This window comes from Nipponia nippon, unplaced genomic scaffold (genome assembly GCF_047370975.1).
Source record: "Nipponia nippon isolate SJK-2023a ecotype South Korea unplaced genomic scaffold, ASM4737097v1 scaffold_5, whole genome shotgun sequence".
NCBI lineage: Eukaryota > Metazoa > Chordata > Aves > Pelecaniformes > Threskiornithidae > Nipponia > Nipponia nippon.
Genome location: NW_028262369.1, coordinates 21,461,542 through 21,479,353, shown reverse-complemented (window position 1 = coordinate 21,479,353; position 17,812 = coordinate 21,461,542). Strand labels below are relative to the sequence as shown.

The 17,812-nt window shown below is 40.9% G+C and overlaps 1 protein-coding gene across 4 annotated transcripts in view; it reads left to right on the top strand.

Annotated features, from left to right (window-relative positions):
* LRRC7 (leucine rich repeat containing 7) overlaps window positions 1–16,782 on the top strand; it is a 183,567-nt gene extending 166,785 nt beyond the window's left edge. For 3 of the 4 annotated variants that reach the window (XM_087731928.1, XM_087731926.1, XM_087731925.1), the window contains 3 exons: window positions 1,062–1,154; window positions 3,803–3,877; window positions 9,393–16,782. In XM_087731928.1, the coding sequence (XP_087588054.1) occupies window positions 1,062–1,154; window positions 3,803–3,877; window positions 9,393–9,500 (276 nt within the window). In that variant the 3' untranslated portion in view covers window positions 9,501–16,782. The remainder of the gene's footprint in view (window positions 1–1,061; window positions 1,155–3,802; window positions 3,878–9,392) is intronic. The other variant, XM_087731927.1, reaches the window with a different exon arrangement.
* Window positions 16,783–17,812: the final 1,030 nt, after the last annotated feature.

Below are 17,812 nucleotides of genomic sequence, written 5' to 3'. Positions count from 1 at the left end.
TCATACTGCATTAATTAGCAATTTCTGACAATTCCCCAGTAACCTAGTTCAGTGCTAACAGTGCAGCATCTTTGACATGATGCTGATTTTCTCAGGTTTGTTTCGGCTGCTCCAGTTTAGCCCTGTGAAAGGCCAGCTATAGCTCCAGTGCCCCCAGTCTAACAAAATGGGTGCTGATGAGTTTCTTCATTAAGTGGTCCTATCCTCGTTATATTTGGCCTTAATGACTGCAGTAACTGTTTGAGGCACCTGACTTGCAGAATAAGGTTCAGAATCATTAATAAACCTTTCTCTTGTGTAAAGTGTTGGACGACCCACACAAGTAGCTGCCTGAATTAAGTCCCCGAGTATAGCATTGAGATTCAGAAGCAATTGCTTGTGTGGCTCACAGTAGATGCTCAGACTGGCTCAATGAGCAGTCATTAAGCTACACTGAAATCATTTTTATTTTATATTCAATTACCCAATGCCATTTAGAGTCATCCTGACTAAAAGATAAGATTCAGCACTGTTTCCTGCAGTAAGGCACTTGTAAAAGTGGTTGGTGTTCAGTGCAGGCTATCAGGGCTGTGGCCCTGGTACTGACAATGGTCTGAAGATCTCTGAGCTTCAGAGTACTTATTCCTTGGGTTTGTCCTGAGCATAGCACCTGGGGATGCTGCACGTGTGACACCTTCTGGAAAAATAAAAGTGCACAAGATGAAGCCTCACTGACAGTTTTATCACAAAGTTTAAGTGAAAAATTTGGCCAAGGTGAACTGCTCTCTCACATGTCTAAAGAGTGGGGTTTTTTTCCCTCCTTGAAAATAAAATTTTAATATATATGCAAAATACATGCTGCACTGTGAATATTATGGTATCATTGCAGCATGCTAAAATCATGAATATACTTTCAGTTTATAACCATATTCTACTACTTTTATTGTATTGTTCAATACAGCTTTTGAGAGGGTCAACTCATCTCGTTATTGGTGAAATGGGATATATGAGAAGAAGATGCCATTGTTTAGTTAGGCTTTAATGTTGGCATTGACTTATCTTGCCATTTCTTTTTAACCTAGTTTTGTGTGAGAATAGAGAAGAATCCTGGCCTTGGTTTTAGTATCAGTGGTGGAATAAGTGGGCAAGGAAATCCATTCAAACCTTCTGATAAGGTAAGTTATAAATTTCTCTCTAAATGGTCCTTATTTTAGAGTGGCATATAGTGGAGACATAGATAATATCATTGAAACTTTTATGTGGTTCTGTTGTGATAATGGAAATAATTTTTCCCATACTTGGCTTTTTTTTTGTTAGGGGAGTGTTGTTTGCTTCTTTTTTCTGGTTAATGAAGACGAGAGAATCAAAACAGAAATCATGCAGGTGTCTGCCTTATATTCCATGTATAAGATATTTTTTGAGACTGTTTTCTGGAGAATCATCTCTCTCACTTTTTTCTTTAAGAGTCAATATAGGCCCTGATTAAACTTTCACTGAAGTTATTAGAGGGAATATTAAACCAGTAATAGCATCACTAGGTAGCTGAAATGCCAGGGTTTATAGCAGCTGTATCAGATAAAATTGGCTTGGCCTGCAAACTGGTCTGGAGATCAGCAGTGCCTTACAAACACCATGGCAAGCAGTCTTCTGTTCTGTAATGCTAATTAAAAATCACACCATTATGGTACATGATGGTCAGGGAGAATCAGTATTCATTCTGGGAATTACACATTTAAGAGGTTGATAAATCTCTTTACCGTAAAAGGAAGCCTAGTAAAAATACAACATCTGGTAATTATTAGCTACACTGGGGCTTTAGGATTAGGAAATGGACTCTTAGACTATCTGTTCTGTGCGGTAAAACTGACTGGAGTTTGTTGAAAAACAAGTACTATAGGTACCTCTTTGTTAAACATATTCTTCTATTCTTTGATAATACTGGATTCAGCTTTAAGCAGCAGTCATAACTTCCATAAATATTGAGAGTGTTTGGCAAAAGATGAAATTAAAACTATCTTTTAATCTCTTCTCAAAAATTTGAGATCTGCGTGCAAATTAAAAAAATAATTTCCCCACCACTCTGAATTACAACGGAAAGCTAATTGGAAATGTAAAATATGATTGGAAATAGCAATCTAACACAATTTAATTCCTTTCAATTTTCTCATTGATAATCCCTGTTTTGAACTTCAAGAATAGTTCCATTAAATGTACATAACCGTCAGGCATTTTAACGACTACCCCTTCAAACATACTCATTTATGGTGTCCTTCTTTGAGACTGCACACTGGGATTACACTTTATACCATCATGGTCTTTTTTTCCACAGTTTGATGATGTTAGAATTAAGCTATACTTCCACTGTCTATCACTTGCCTGAAATTATTAAAGAAGAGTCTATATCCCACTGTGAATGTGTCTGCACCAGTTAGACATGCAGTGCAATAACAGCTGTAGATAGACTTAATTTTACCAATAAGAGAAATGCAAAATTATGTACTAAGGGAGTGATAGGGTGGTTATATTGAAGGAATTAATAGTTCAAAGTTTTTTTATGTCTTGTTACTCTGAAACATTGCTTCCCACACTGTTAAATCAGATTTATCATGTTTTAAATATCACAGAAGTGATAAGAGGGGTGATATTGTCTCTCATCATACATGCCAGTCATTTGTGATGGTTTTAAGTCACGCATATGGTACCATTCTGTCTATAAGATGAAATCAGTGGGGATGGCAGTGAGCACTCTTCTGCATAGTGATATACCCTTGTCCTGACACGCTGACGGTACTGTGGTGAGAGGAAAGGACAGGAAAAGCGGTAGAAAGCACAGAAGCAATCAGTCATTTTGAATGGCAGGCTTGTGTCACAAGTTAATGGCACGTGGATGAAATAGAAGCAGCCCATCACTCTGCTCTCAAGGAGCTGAGGTTTTTATAAGGTTAACAGAAATACTGGACAGTGCCTTGCTCCAGAAGGCTATAAAATCCCTAAAGGACGCACATGATTTGCATGACGATACCAAGCAGGGAGTTTCTCTGGTGTCTCTGGGAGCAATGTAAATGGCTAAAATTTAGTCTATGCCCAGTTCTAGAGTCTGTTTAAAGGTATTCACCCTCGGCAGCAGGGTGAGCACAGCAGGGAAAAAGTGAGACTAAGGGTACAGCAGTACAGGACTGCATGAGCTGTATGGGAAATATTTGAAATGTGTTCATCATCTAGGAACTCAATCTTTGGTTTTGGATTTTATGAACATATTTTACTGAAATTCTGATAACAAATTTAAAAATATCCTTTGTTACTTAATAATTTTTCCCCTTTCAAAGTCATTCGCTCCTCAGACACTGGATTAAGTGACAGTTCTACAGACCATTGTACTGAATATCTTAAGGGCTGAATATCAAGACTGCTTTTTAGAAATTGTTTTAAACTTTTTTTTTTCCTGGAAGAAGTAAACAAAGATTACTGTATACATTATGGTACACATTATTCTAATAAATTAATGCTTGCTCCATTTTACTTATTCTCCTGGTAACCCTGTTACTCTTGCCCTATTCAAATTGGACATTATTTTGTGACGTGGCATCTTAGTTTCAAATGACCCGCAATTATATTTGTATCGGGTGATAACAAGCCGAAGGTCACAGAGAGCTGCTACAAACCCGTACTACTGTTTGATTACAAACAGATTAAAGAAAGAGTTTAGTATTTAGATCATTGCCAGAGTATATAAAACCCCGAGACACCAGTTAGGGAGACACCTGTATTTTGGGAACTAGTTCTCGGTAATAGCATCCTAACCTCTGTTACTTCTGACTTATAGGGTATCTTTGTTACTAGGGTTCAGCCTGACGGACCAGCATCCAGCCTGCTCCAGCCTGGCGATAAGATCCTCCAGGTATGGATGGATTTAACTGCTTTGTAACTGAACTGAGTCTTTGCCTCTTACAAGTACAATGATATTGTTTTCAGTACAAGCTAACTGCTAGTTTTGTTGTTATGGTACTTTAATATTGATTTAGAACAGTGTTACTTGCAGTTCTTTTGAAAGCTGGTCTCAGAAGGAAGGAATAAAGCTGTTTGAAAACAAACTGAGGATGTGAAAAAGAGGCACTGGGGTGTGCTGTCCAACAACCCCCCTGCCACTGGCGGGGAGCTGAATTAAACCCAGGGAACGCACTGAGAGCAGAGGGACCATAGCACAGCAAGGAGCCGGACTGTCCTTCATTTTGCCTGGCAGTTTCTGCTCCCTCCCCAGGGATACTGAATAAGGCACGTGGATGCCAGCACCAGCCTTCTGGGAGGGAATGGCACTGCAGGAAAGGGTTAATGCTTACAGTCTGTTACAGGAATGATCCAGGTGCCACAATTTAAACTCTAAAATAAAAATAATCCTTACATCCTATCCAGCTTTTCCACACTAACAGCACAAGAAGGTGCAGGGAGAAAGGAACTTTACAATCAGTTTCACAAGCGTAAGTATATGACAAAGCAAGACGTTTATAATTTTCATCTTTGCAGCTGATGTGGCACTGGTGTAAGGAGCTATATAGTCACATTTTTTGACAGAATTGTAACTGGCAATATTTTTGCCTCTCTTTCGCTGCCTCAGCATTTTTGAATGCACTCACATGAAAAACAGCCACTACTGGATCCACTACTGGATCATGGAAGCATCTGCATAATTTACAGAGAAATCTCAGCTTTTTGTTTTCTTTTTTGTTTCTGCAACAAATATTTCCTGTATTCCAGTGAACTTTTTAAAAAGAAAGGCAGGCTATTCCTGAACATACCTTTCAAAAATTCCTCATTCGTAACGGCTGTCCATGTAGGAGAGGGTTTTCTACCAAACCTGCAAGGTTTTCTACCAACCTGCAAGGTTGTTTCTGTTTTTGTTAAGCCTGGAAAATGTGTTACCACTGGCAGCAAATAGTATTACTTTTGACAAAAGGAAGAGAGTCATTATAGCTGTCTGAAAGGCTTATAACAGTTTTTAAAGCCATTCACACTGATCAAGGCTAAGACGTTAACTGTGTTTTAATCAGTTACATGAAGGAAGTTAGCAAACCAAGGATGTTTGAAATGTCTTCGGTAGCCTCTCTCCCTCTCTCCTTCGCTCCCCCCTGCCCCTCCTACCCAGCACGGGCACTGCAGGAGTTATCAGCTCTGCAGTCTACAATGGGCAACTCATGTTTAATTGCTAGTATGTTCAAAAAACAATGAAACAAAGAAAATAGCGAAGCTAAATGTAGTACAAAATTAGCTAGAGATACTTAGAATAATCAAAGCGCTGTACTGAAAGCTGAGCTTAGCAACAGAAACAAAAATACGTAAGAGCAAAATGTGTTAAAAAGTAACAGCAAACTAAGGTGAGAAGGTTGCCTGCGGGGGCAAGCAGTGGGCATATGCCGTGGGAGTCGTCTTAAGGGAGTCGTGCGACAGCTGTATTGTTCTGTGCAGGGAAAGGTCTGTTGCTTGTGTGTACCTAGCGTGTCTTCATCAAAGATGTACACTTTTAACCTGCATTTATTTTGTAGCTATTGTTATGTCAAATGATTTCTCCTGATGGGCCCAGGCCTTCAGGAGCTGGGGTTTCTCATGTTTCAGCATGTGTTCCTAAAACAGGAGCATTTATGTATATTTATATAATTGCATTTAAGGTACTGCTGCATTTTTTTAGGTAGTAAATTTCACTCTCCGGATTTATTCATCACTTATGTTGATGAAGTTTGTTTGACTTTTTGCACTCTCAGTCATTCTTGTAGGATTGTGGATCAGTCTCAGCAGTGTTTCTCATTTGTCACTGTCAGTATATCATTTCAAATTTTCTGGCAAGAACATTTTCCTTTTATTTGCAATTACTTCTACCCATGCATAATACCTGTTACCAGGTGTTGATTTATATTGTGGCAAGTAAAAGGGCAGTCATTAATCTCATGAAGGAATTAATTAACAGAAAAAAACCATAAGTGTGATGAAGGTTATTTTACTTCTCAAATATAAGCAATGCCTTTAGCTAAAAGTATTCAGATCCCTAGGCAGTAAGAACTTGAAATTATTAATACTCACTGGCAATCACTTCACCTCCACCCCCATTTTCCACTGTTACCATCACCTCTGTTTGCATTTATGTCATGAGACAATCCCCTGCCAGAGGCTAGGCCTTTGTAATACCAGTTACTATGTAGAAGGAGGTTCCTCTTCACCCATAGTCTCTCTTCTTTGGTGTCTGTAGCTATCTGCGCCACTCATTGTCTTCCACACGTGTACTGGTTGTGAGACCAGTTGCTGCTGGGACTTCCAAGGGAGGAACCATCTTCCTGTGTTTCCTCAGCCTTAGCCCACTCTGTCCTCATGCTGTCTGCCCCGTTATCTGCTTTTAGTATCATCTAAATCTTCCATGCTGTGGGCTCTCACTCTCGTCACATCTGTCTGACACTTTTCCCCCCAGCGTTACTGGCTGGTGCCTTTATGTTTTATCATGTCAGGTAACCCCAGTGTCACCATTACTGGAGCACCTCGATGCCTGTGCACCTTTTGTGCTCCCATGCAGGGAATTCAGTTTACTTGAGATGATACACAAGAAGATATTATCAGACCAAGACTCCAAGGGGAAATTTTCTAAATATTTACATGGAAGAATTTGCTTAGCAAGATGTTTTCAGGAGAAGCAGTCATGTTTCTGTCATGCATTTATGTGTGTCCCCAAGCAGTTTTGGTAAAAGAGGAAGGGAAGCTTTAAAAATTAAAAGGCTTGACATTCCCTGGGTGGAGTTGCCCAGCTCACTGAGAAACTGTCATTCTTAAACATGGTTTTGCCTATTGCCTGTTTTTGATACAAGAGTGTATGTGTGTCTTCTGCAGTGAACAAATTCTGGTCCTTACAATTCCAGGAGCCCACAGCCCCACTGGGATCCTGGGGGGAGCAAAATTGTTGTTTCTGTGTCATAAGCTCTTAAGTTATTTATTTGATAAGTAAGAATGATTTTTCTGTTAAAAAATTAGCAGCAGTTTTACTAGATGACTTTTAAGGAGGAACACAGTTGTACGGATGCTAAGTCTGTCAGCAAGGAGAGAGCAGCTCTATCAGCCATGTTGTAAAATTTTGCTACCGTACGTTAAAGGCTGCCCTTCAGTTCTAACAAATCTTGTTTTGGTGGCTCCATGATTCAGCTAAAACCATTCTTTCTGTCTAATAATTAGAACTAAATAATAACTCAATGTGTAAAAATGCATGCAGATTTCATAGCATATTTTGTGGGGAATGTGAGACCACAGCAGGAATGAAAGAAGTAAATTCCGGTTATCATTTATTTATATGTTAAATAACAAATCCCTCTGGGTGTGGCCTGCTTAGGTATTTTTGGATGTGTATCTCCTACAGCCCTCTTCCACTGAGAAACTTTTCTTGCAGAAAGGAGGTTTTTCCACTACCTAGAGCTGAACCTGCACAACATTTTCCTGTACCCCTCACTGCGCAGCTTGAAAATGAGAAGGGGAGTAGGCAGAGCTGGCCTGCTCTCAGGTTTCTTTTCAGGTTCTTTTATTAATTTTTTTTCCGAATGAGCAGTACAGATCCCAGTGAGCTGTGTGGTGAATAAACTGAAACTTCTTCAGTTTCCCTCTGAATTACATCAGAGTCTGAGCTGACCTCACACTGAATGCCAAATGGCTGCATAATTTTGGCACATAAGTGAATGTCTTTCAAACTTTTCCTACCTGAAATCTGTATTCCTGTTTCTCAGAGCAAATATATTTTCTTGTATTAAGCTGAATGAAAGTGAACTACTTTTCGCTATTGCTTGGATGCTGCCTTTTCTTTGTGCTTTGTGCCTGCCCGTTGCCATTCCTGTGCAGTTGTCTGTGCTAGAACTCGCAGCAGCTGATACCTTTGAACAGAAGCCTTCAAGTGTCAAGAAAGCATCACCACACTCATGGGCTTCCTGTTCCTGTAGAGACGTGTGCGCAGCACTTCTTTTAATTATCGTTCTGGTCTGGGCATCCTTTAATACTGCAAGAGGGCATGGGGCATCCTTTCAGCAAGTGCCTCGTCCGGGGGGAGATCTTAACTTCTGCGAGGAGACAACTGGCCGTGGGCACGGGTGAGCTGGGGAGATGTGAGCACCCTGGGGAGCTCTGGCAGCCGCTTTGTGCTGCTTGTCCAATCCCTCAGCCGTGCTGACAGCTGGCAAGGGGTGGCTCTTGAAGTTTGCCTTCCATATATAACGTGGCGTAGTATGGTTTTGTTGTGGCCAAGAAGATACCAATGTGCAATGGTATGGATAAGTGCAACGGTATCGATATGTGCAACAGATGTCTGGTAGTTCTGCTATGGGGATGTAATTTCACAGCAGCGGTTTATTAACCAAAGCATGAAGGCTTCACTAACCTATTTTTAAATGTTAGTTAAAATACATATATATATACACATTGTTAAAGTGCAGTATGTTTATAGAATTGCTAAAAGCTGGAGAGACCAGGTTCTGCCACGGACAGCCCTGTAGCCTGTCTCTTGATTACCTTCTCAGCCCTGGCAGCCTCCATAACCACAGTCCCAGCTGTACACCCGCACGTTCCCGCATGTCGTCTTGCTGTGCCTTTAGCAATGGGTTTCACGGGTAAAGGACAGTGGAGGTTTCTGCTGTTGTCTTTGGGGAGGGAAAGGGGAGCTTTGAACCAGTTGACCATTTACCCAGTTGTGTGCAAGCCCTGCAGTAGGGCCATGGGAGTCTGAGGGCTTTCACGGGTGGCTAAATGGCAGGTGTCTGCAGCGAGTGTTATCTTTGTTTGGTACCTGATCACCTTCACAGGCTGGCTTTATTCTGTAGTATGGTGGATCTTCTACTTGGCTTATTGATCACACTTTGTAAACTGTTGGTAATTATGTTTAAAATCTGACTATTTTAAATAGCGTTGTAACAGACAAGTTATAGAAAGATTTAATTAGCACTAAATCAGAAGTATTCAGTAATTTTTTCCCTTTTTGTATATGCAGTATATCTGCATCTGATCTGAGCCGGAGCCTCCTTTGTAGTCAGCAATGCATTCTGGCAGCATTAACTTTCTTTGGGCTTCACAGTATTTGAAACTCTTACATCCCGGAGTTATTGTTTCTTCAGAAAATACGTGGAATATCCTAGAGTCACAGAATAATTTAAGTTGGAAAGGAGTCCCAGAGGTCATCTAGTCCAGCCCCTGCTTGAAGCAGGGGGGTGCAGTATCTGTCCAATGGAGGAAGAGAAAAATGTGTTCTCTCAGTGGTACAGTCAAACTCCTGTTTGCGGGAAATAGTTATATGATTATTATTTATTTTAGCCTTGTTTTTAATTTTCATGTATCCCGTTGCTCCCCCAAAATGAAGACACTAAATAGAATCTCATTTGATTTTCCTTCTTCTTGTTTTTGTGTTACAGGCGAATGGACACAGTTTTGTACATATGGAACATGAGAAAGCTGTATTATTACTGAAGAGTTTCCAGAATACAGTAGACCTAGTTATTCAACGTGAGCTTACTGTCTAAATATTTTTTTATAAATAGTAAATATGTCTAGCCAGATCTAATGTTCAAACAGATTTATACATAGGAAACAAATTTTTTGCCAATTGCTGGACCAATGGCAAACAGTAGTGCCAAATGTATAATACTATATGTTAGTACCAATCATCTTGAAAAAAATATATTAACTATATAAATATATTGTTCATGTGGCTATGTATTAGTTTTAATTGTCAGCCTCTGGCTGTGCATTGGTGCGTTTTTTTAATCAAGTTACTTCTTAAGGTCAATTTCATATGATTTCAAAACACAGAAGCACATACAAATCCTTTAGGAATTCTGCTGTCCATCAGAAACACTGCCTCAAAGTTGTATATGCCTTTATAAAGATAAAATATATTAACCTGTACTTCCCATGAAATATTTCTATCATGTCACATACAAAAATATAGAGAAAAAATATTTTCATAAACACCTCAAAGAAAGTATATATTAAATTAAATTTAATAATGTTCATTTATTTTCAATGCAAAGATATTATATGCCTTATGAAAATACCTGTACATATGCAGTGTGTATAGCTGGCTCCATATTAATTAGTAAAAATGTCACTATACAGGGTGAGATACTTAATAAATTATACTGTCAACTCTGGGACCTAGATATAAATAACCTACATGAAAATTGGTTAACTTCCTTTGGTTTGACACTTCTAGTTGATTCCATGTGAACACACTAAATGGACGAACAGCGGGTTTAGACAGGTATGGTTCATAAATGGAAGAAGGTTGTGATAGGTGGCAGTAAAACTTCTTCTGTTGCTGCTAATTTTATTATTTAAGTTTTCAATTTAAAATTACAGGCCCTTTACTTATATTCCTCATTCCTCCAGTCTTACATTGTTCTGCATTTTTACTCTGGTCCAGGCTGTGCTAGCCCCTGCTTGCTGTATTCACTGTCAGTGAGGCTTTAACCTTTATACAATCCTCTATTTGAGTAATAGTCTCTTTAAAATGAGTGGGAGCAGATTTAATCTAAGATACAATGCATCACAGGGGGAGCAGCAAATGACACTGAGTGAGCCTGGGAAAAGCTTTCCCACTGAAGTACGCAGTTTGAAAACCCTTAAGGTAAAAGTCCTGGTGCTGTTCCCAACAGAGAATACTGACAGCACAGGGCTTTGCAAAACTGCTGTTGGTTCAGCAGTTCAGGTGTCCATCGTGTTTATAACTGACAGCAAGACAGAAAAACATAAAACCTCCCATGAGATTTTTTCAGGGGATGCAGTTTCCATTGACCTGAATGACACTGATGGCAAGGGACTGCAGGGAGAGCCGGAACCTGCTCCGGGAGGGCTGGGCTCACTTGCACCTTGTCCAGCTGGATTAGCAACACCCTGAAAAACCAAAGTCAGAGGAGTGTACCTATAGCGCATGGGCAAGGCTAGGAACATTTTGCTTTTCTGCTTGCAAGAGCCTCTAGAAAGTCTTAAACCTTTCTTCTCTTCCCATCAAGCGCATGCTGACTGAGGTAATTATACTTCAAATTAAACTAAACTTCAAAGGAAGTTATGTATATACATATAAACTGCCATTATGTATAAAGCCCTGTCTGCTATTTGGACCTAGTATTCCTCCTACAGAGGTATAAATATACTTTGTGGAGTTTTGCTGCAGTCCTGCATACAGTAAGTGGAAGGCCTGAGCTACGAAAGGTGCTGTCAGCATTCCTGTTAGCCGATGTGTCCCTGACGTCACTGAAACACACCATTACACGGAGTTCCTGCACAGGCGGTTTGGTGTGCGAGGGGCTTACGCCAGGCTCACGGCAAACCAGACAAATTCATGGCAGAGAAATCTGCTGAGGTTACTAAATGCCTAGCAATCGGTTTGGGTTCAGGTGTTAGGACAGGGTGGTATTAGGAAGACCACCTGTGCACATAGGAAAGAAGAGATAAAAGTACCCCATACATAAAAATTAAATTACAACTTAGAACTGTAGGACCTATCCCCTAATGTTATTATGAAGCACCAGCTTTTAAAGTGTTTGGATTTTTTTCCTTTTTTTTTTTTTTTTTAACTGCATGGCAGCTGTTGAGAAGTAGAGTCTGGCCAGGCCCAGACCCGTGCTGGGTCAGTGCAGAGCTGCAGCCCTGGGCTCGGCTGCGCTAAGGGATTTCTTTAGCAATCGTTTGGAAAGTGACACTTCTACATTTGCATGTAAGTTCCCTGTTCTCTCATTGTTTGCTTCTCCCTTTTTCTCCTCAATCAACAGGAATGATTAAGTTTATTAGTATAAATATTAATGAAACATGAATTCCGAGCTGACTGAGCAGTTTCCCACATCACGTGAATTTTACTTTATCCCCGCAAGCATTCCTACTGGAAGAGCTTCTGTACCACCGGAGTGGCAACGCACCGCCAGGTGCCACAGTGAGCCATAGCTGATGCTAATCCTAAAATTTACAATTTGAATAAATGATTTTATGATATTGAGAATGTAAATTTAAATAATTAATACTTTTAAATTAAATTAAAATCTTCTTGATACCACAAGCTGAAAAAGCTTGCTGAATTTACATGATTTGGTTTTGGATTGTTATTTGCTCAATTTTTTTCAGCTTTCAGTTTTCCATTTCATGGATGTAACTTCATAATGTGCCATCAAATCACACAGGCTCTGGCAGAGCCCATCTAAAACTTCTCTAACATTCATGGCATTTCATAGGCCAAAATTTCCATTCCTAAGTCCTCATTGCCATTTAAAAAAAGAAATAAGGGGTTATTCAACATCACGTTCAGAAAATTGTAGACACCTACGTAGCTTTTAGTTCATTATGTTGAATGGGAATTAGGTCCCTTAATAGGCATGCATGCACCTAAATTCCTCTGTGGAGCTGCCTTTGTCTTTTCATGCAGAAAATCACTCTTCTGAATGTGACCACACACACGCCTACACGGCGATGCAGCATATACCAGCACGTCTGTTGTTACACACCCTGTAGGCATTTCATGACAGCACAGCTCCCCAGCCCAGAAAGCCTTCCTGTGACTCTGCTTTGGGCAGGAAAACGGAGTAAATGACTACGGCAGCTTTGAATCATGCTGTAATGCTGTCTGATGTCATCATACAGAACATGATGCACCCATCTGCCCCCTGCAAGCAAAATGACAAGACAGACTCCTGAGACGTGTGCCAGCATTAAATATACCTATTACGTACATAGCGTGAAAAAATCCGATAGGGAGTTGCAGATAAAGGGCTCTATCTAGAACCAAGATAACAACTTGCAGGCAAAAATTGGTAAACTGAAAAAAGCACGTGAGCTTTAGTGCTCGTTAATACCACATTTTGTGCTCAGTTGTTTTTCTGCATGCTGAGTTTATTAAACCTAAAGCACAGTGGCATAATCAGTCGGGGCTGTGTGCAGAACTGTATTTCAAGATTGCTGAGTGCTTTCATTAATGGGTTATAATGAAAAGGAAATTACAATAAAATTAAGCTAGTGCAGTGGAATGTCACATTTAAATCCTTAACTTAGCCAAAACTCCCACCGACCCTAGGAAGGGGCTTGGGGGGGAGGGTTTGGACTCCCAGCTGAAACATACAGTAGCGAAGCTTTAACATCAACCCCCACTGCCCAAAAAATACCAAATATTTTCTTTTTGGCATTATTTTTATTCGAATTGGCTGAAATGGTGTTTTGCTAGCACTAGTATTATGAGCAATTAAAATTACTTTAATGGGACTACTTAGGATTTGTAGATTAGTCCTTCAAAATAACTTGCACCTTTTGTCTTTCCTGGAAGGTGTCCCGTAACCTCACAGACACAATCACGTACAACCCGGTTTGCAGGTCAGGTACCAGGTTATGTGCATGCTTTGCACATAATTATGATTATTTTTTTTTTTTTACTAAATATTATTATATGGCAAGTGCTGGAGGCAGGTGACAGGTCACACTGAGGTGAATTCCACATGTGGGTCCGCTTTCATGTGTGTGAATGAATTTTGATCCAGGCAAGCACAGCCTCAGAATGCAGATGGTTTCCTTTCTTTAGGTGGTTCACCACTCCCAAATACACCGTATGTTCTCCCACACTGACTATACAAGCATTCAAACTCAGTATCTTTCTAAAGCTGCTAATGGAAATTTTCATACTGTCTGAGACAGGCTGTGTTAGAAATACCATGGGGAAGTCCAGCATGCGGCCGGCAGCTCTCCCCGCCAGGTTTTCGCTGTAGTGCTGCAGCACACGCGCGTTCCCATGGCAATAGCAACGCGCAGTTCGGCTTTTTTAGATTTTTCCATGCAATAAAAACACTTCACTAATGATCCTCAGGGAAGGGCTACATTTAAAAAAGGAAGCCTGCGATGTAATTCCCTTATCCTCATTTTGCACCAAGTTTTAAGGAGCTCGGTGGCTGGTGCCAGAGCTCCCATTCCTGTGCTACCCCTCGTACCCTGTAACCAACTGCGGGGCCTCCTCCGCCGAGTACACGGTATGCTGAAAAACCAGTGGCCACGCTGGTAGGAACTCATTTGCTTTTCTTCAGTCTTGTTACAAGGCAGCTCTTAAGGGGAAAAAGAAAGGGGGGAAAAAGAAAAAAAAAAAAAAAAAAGGAAAAAAAGCTGCTTCCAAAATGCTTTTCTTATTTTGAAAAAATAGTTAAGCCCAGACCCCAGGAAGCCTGCGGGACTCTCCAGTCTTAATAATTTACCCATTTTTCCATTCACAGCTTGCAGTTTTTATCTGGGTGTTGATAAACTATGATGTTTAGAAGCCAGTTGTTCATAATAGTGATCATTTAACATCTCCAAATCTGTTTTGGTGTTTTCCAAGACGTTTTCTAGCATGTCCATGCCTGCGTCTATGTTTCATGGCACGATGCTAGCTCCTGAGGTGGGGACAGGGCGTGCCAGCCAGGGACAGCTGTGCCTGGCCGTGTCTCAGCGGGGGCACCCGGGCAGGACAAAGCTGAGCGTGCCAGTGGCAGCCGAGAGCTAAGCCGAGGGTAAGTTCCTAACGCTGAGTGCAGTGCAGCCGCGGGACAGCAAATGCAACAATTTCCAGGGGTTCGTTGGCAGCACTCAGCCTGAAAGACTGCTGAGGCTTTTATAGGGTGGCCTTTTTCTGAACAGGAATGAAAGGACCTTGGAAACATCGCTGTAGTAGCATATTTTTAGCTCATATAGGAACACCTGAAAAGTGAAATCACTGATCTTGTAGAGTACCACTAATCTTCATGAGCCAAAAATCCAACTAAAAATTACAGTATGAAATGGTCAGGAGATGGGTTTGCTGTTGCTAGTAAGCACTTTGAATGTAAAGACGGTCCTTGGTTAAACCTTTCTGGCTTGTAATATAGCATTTAATTATCTTATGCAATCAAAAAAAATGCTTATTTATAGATAGCTGTGTATATATATGTATATATCTGATAGAGATATATGCAACAGTAAATGCAAAGATGGTATTAAATGAAAAACCCTACATTTCAATCTGCTCACCCGCCGGATCTGGTCTCAAGAGAAGACCCAGGCGTCAATACTGGGATGACTGGGCGTCAGGGGTGTTTATTCCCGGGGAACTAACGGCTAACAGGGAGCAGGGTGAGCGCCTGGGGACTGTGCTGCCCAGCCTCCTCAAGGGGAGCTAAGCTCATGAGCGCGTGGGGGTCTGTGCGTCCCTGCAGTGCTACCCCTCCCGCACGGCCAGGCAAGCCCTGTAACAGAGAGACAGGATTTGACGCAGGTATCCGTTTCCTAAAATTCACAAATGGGCACAGGGGATGATCAGCCTCAGTCAGCTGTGGATTCACCACCTACCTTAGCAGTATTTTTAACTGGTGGGATTTTACATTTAGAAGTCCCAAATGAGAATAAAATTTTATCTGCGGTTTGAGCTCCCTACCCACGGGCTAGTGTGTACCAGCTCCCCATCCTGTCTCAGCGCTCTTCCCCCAGTCTTCTGCCTTCAAAAGTTTCATTTTAAGCAAGCGCACAAAGATGTACCGTTCATCTTCAGGCAATCAGATGTAAGGATTTATTTCACTTGTCAGTCTTGCCAGTGTGAGTGGAATACAACGTAACGATACAACTTTCAGGCCAGTAGTTTGGATAGGATATGAATTAATCGGTGGTTTGGTTTTGTTTTGAACACCTTGGGTTTGGGTATGTGTGATGGCGGGCATCAAGCCACGTGTGCGGCACAGCAGTGGCACCCAGAGGCCAGGCAAGGGCGCCCGCGCTCTGCCCCGCGGAGGGCGTGCGGGGTGGCCAACGTCAGCGTTCATGGAAAAGCAAATTTCAAAAGACAGTATTTGCGAATCGTAGAATTTCAATAGTTTCTCTTAAAGAAAACAAACAAAAAAAAGCCTTTTGCCAATCCTCTTCCTGGACAATTCCAGCAAATATTCTGGAAGTGAATGACATCATTGCATTGCATAAGAATTTCCACGGCCCTTGTAGGCGTTTTCTGCAGCACCACCAACCCAGCCACAGCCCTGCAGCACAAGAGGCTTCATCTCTGTCAATTGGGGCCTTCTCTGTCTCTTTGCTCGCACGTGTGGCTTTGCCCCGACCCCCGGGCAGAACAAATGCTCTCATCAGTTCAGTTTTCTACTTGTGAGTACTGTATCCAGTTCAGAACCAACAGCTTACTTTATTAAAAATTTTACCATTTTATAAAAGACATGTTTAATTATGATGGAGATGGCTGTATTGTAATTAATATTTTGAGATAATTGTGATTTTGAGCTTAAATTATATACAGAAAATGGTCATTTTTGTATGTGTTAAAAGATTGCTATATTACAAATGACTAACTGTACTTTTCAGTTTAATTACAGTATTAATGTAAATAAAGCTGAATGAAGAAATATTTACTACTTTATTAACATAGATTGTGAATGTACTTAATGTTTTTTGCAGTATAAAGACTTACTGAACTTGAAAGCTGCTTCATTTTATGTGCAAAAAGGTACTTCAAAATTATATTTTAAATCTATTGATTCAGTGCAATCAATTATATTGTTAGTTCATTTGCACATGCAGGTTGTATCCTTCCAGTTTTCTTTCATGTATGACACTTATCCGTAAGGTGCATATTGTGTTTAGAATGCATTTTGCAGATGCTTCTGTACATAAAACAAATACAGGGACTAAAACAATGCTGTGCAGTGTATAGCAGAGCCATTTTTCGGCTTTGGTGTACCCAACTTTTTCAGTATTTAAAAAAGTGTTTTGAATAACATTAAAAAGTCTCTTTATTGTATAAATAATAAAAATGTCACCTTATTGTAATTAATTTTTGTCATCTTTTACTATTGGAAAGGATCTGAGCTGTCCAAAAACACTGTTCTGCAAGGTCCGGGAAGCGAGGTGGTTGTTAGCGACCCATCTCTTTGAAACTGGTGCAGCTCTCTAGTAACTACACCTCTCTTCTTGGTCATGTAACTTACAGCTTCAGAAACATTCACGGCATCTACCAGCACAGCAAGCAGTGCTGGAGGGAAAGACTCCTTTTAATTGCCAGATACATCAGAAAGAGACTTGAAAATTGAGCAACTCCCCTTGTTCAGCCGTAGCTACTGGTGAGACATCAGATATGGACACGGAGCGACTGCAAGCCTGCGAAGAAAAGCTTAGCATTTGCTGCTTTTTGGGTACAAATGCATTATAGAAGACAGGGAAACAAAAGAGAGGGTCGGGAGGTGAGAGCAGCAGCAGTTCCATCATCCCAGTAACTACAGAACAGCTCTTGACTTGCTCAAGCACAAACAAGCCATTGGTCTTTCTGTACAAGGACGCCATCACATATTTTTTAACAGGAAAGGTCCTGCCCCTGCCCCTTCCCCTTCCCCTGCCGCCCCCCCAGTCCCTTTCTTTCTAGAGCAGGTTAACGCCAGGCGCTGGGTCCCTGGTGTCTCCAGCCACGCTGGCCAGTTCCAGGCCTTCTCTAATGGGGTCACAGTGCAGCGGCGCGTAAGTGCACGACACGGCCTCGCTCGTGCTGGAAGGTGCTCGCTACATCTGAAGACCCTGAGGTTGAGTAAGTGCATTTTATGTTAATTCTGGACACGTGAAAACCTGGAAAGTTTAACTTTGAACCATATTAAATTTTGCTGTGTTGCAGAAATGGCAGGTGGAGAAAGGAAAATGCTTTCATTACACGTACTTTTCCTTATAAACACATACCATAGGAAGGATACCTGTTTGATGTCAGCCTGGCAGCCTCCATATGGAGGCTGAATGGAAGAGCGAGGCATATTTCTGTTCCTAAAGCTTAGCAAGGATGTCTTTTACTTGAAAGCTTTTTCTTTATTCAAATTGT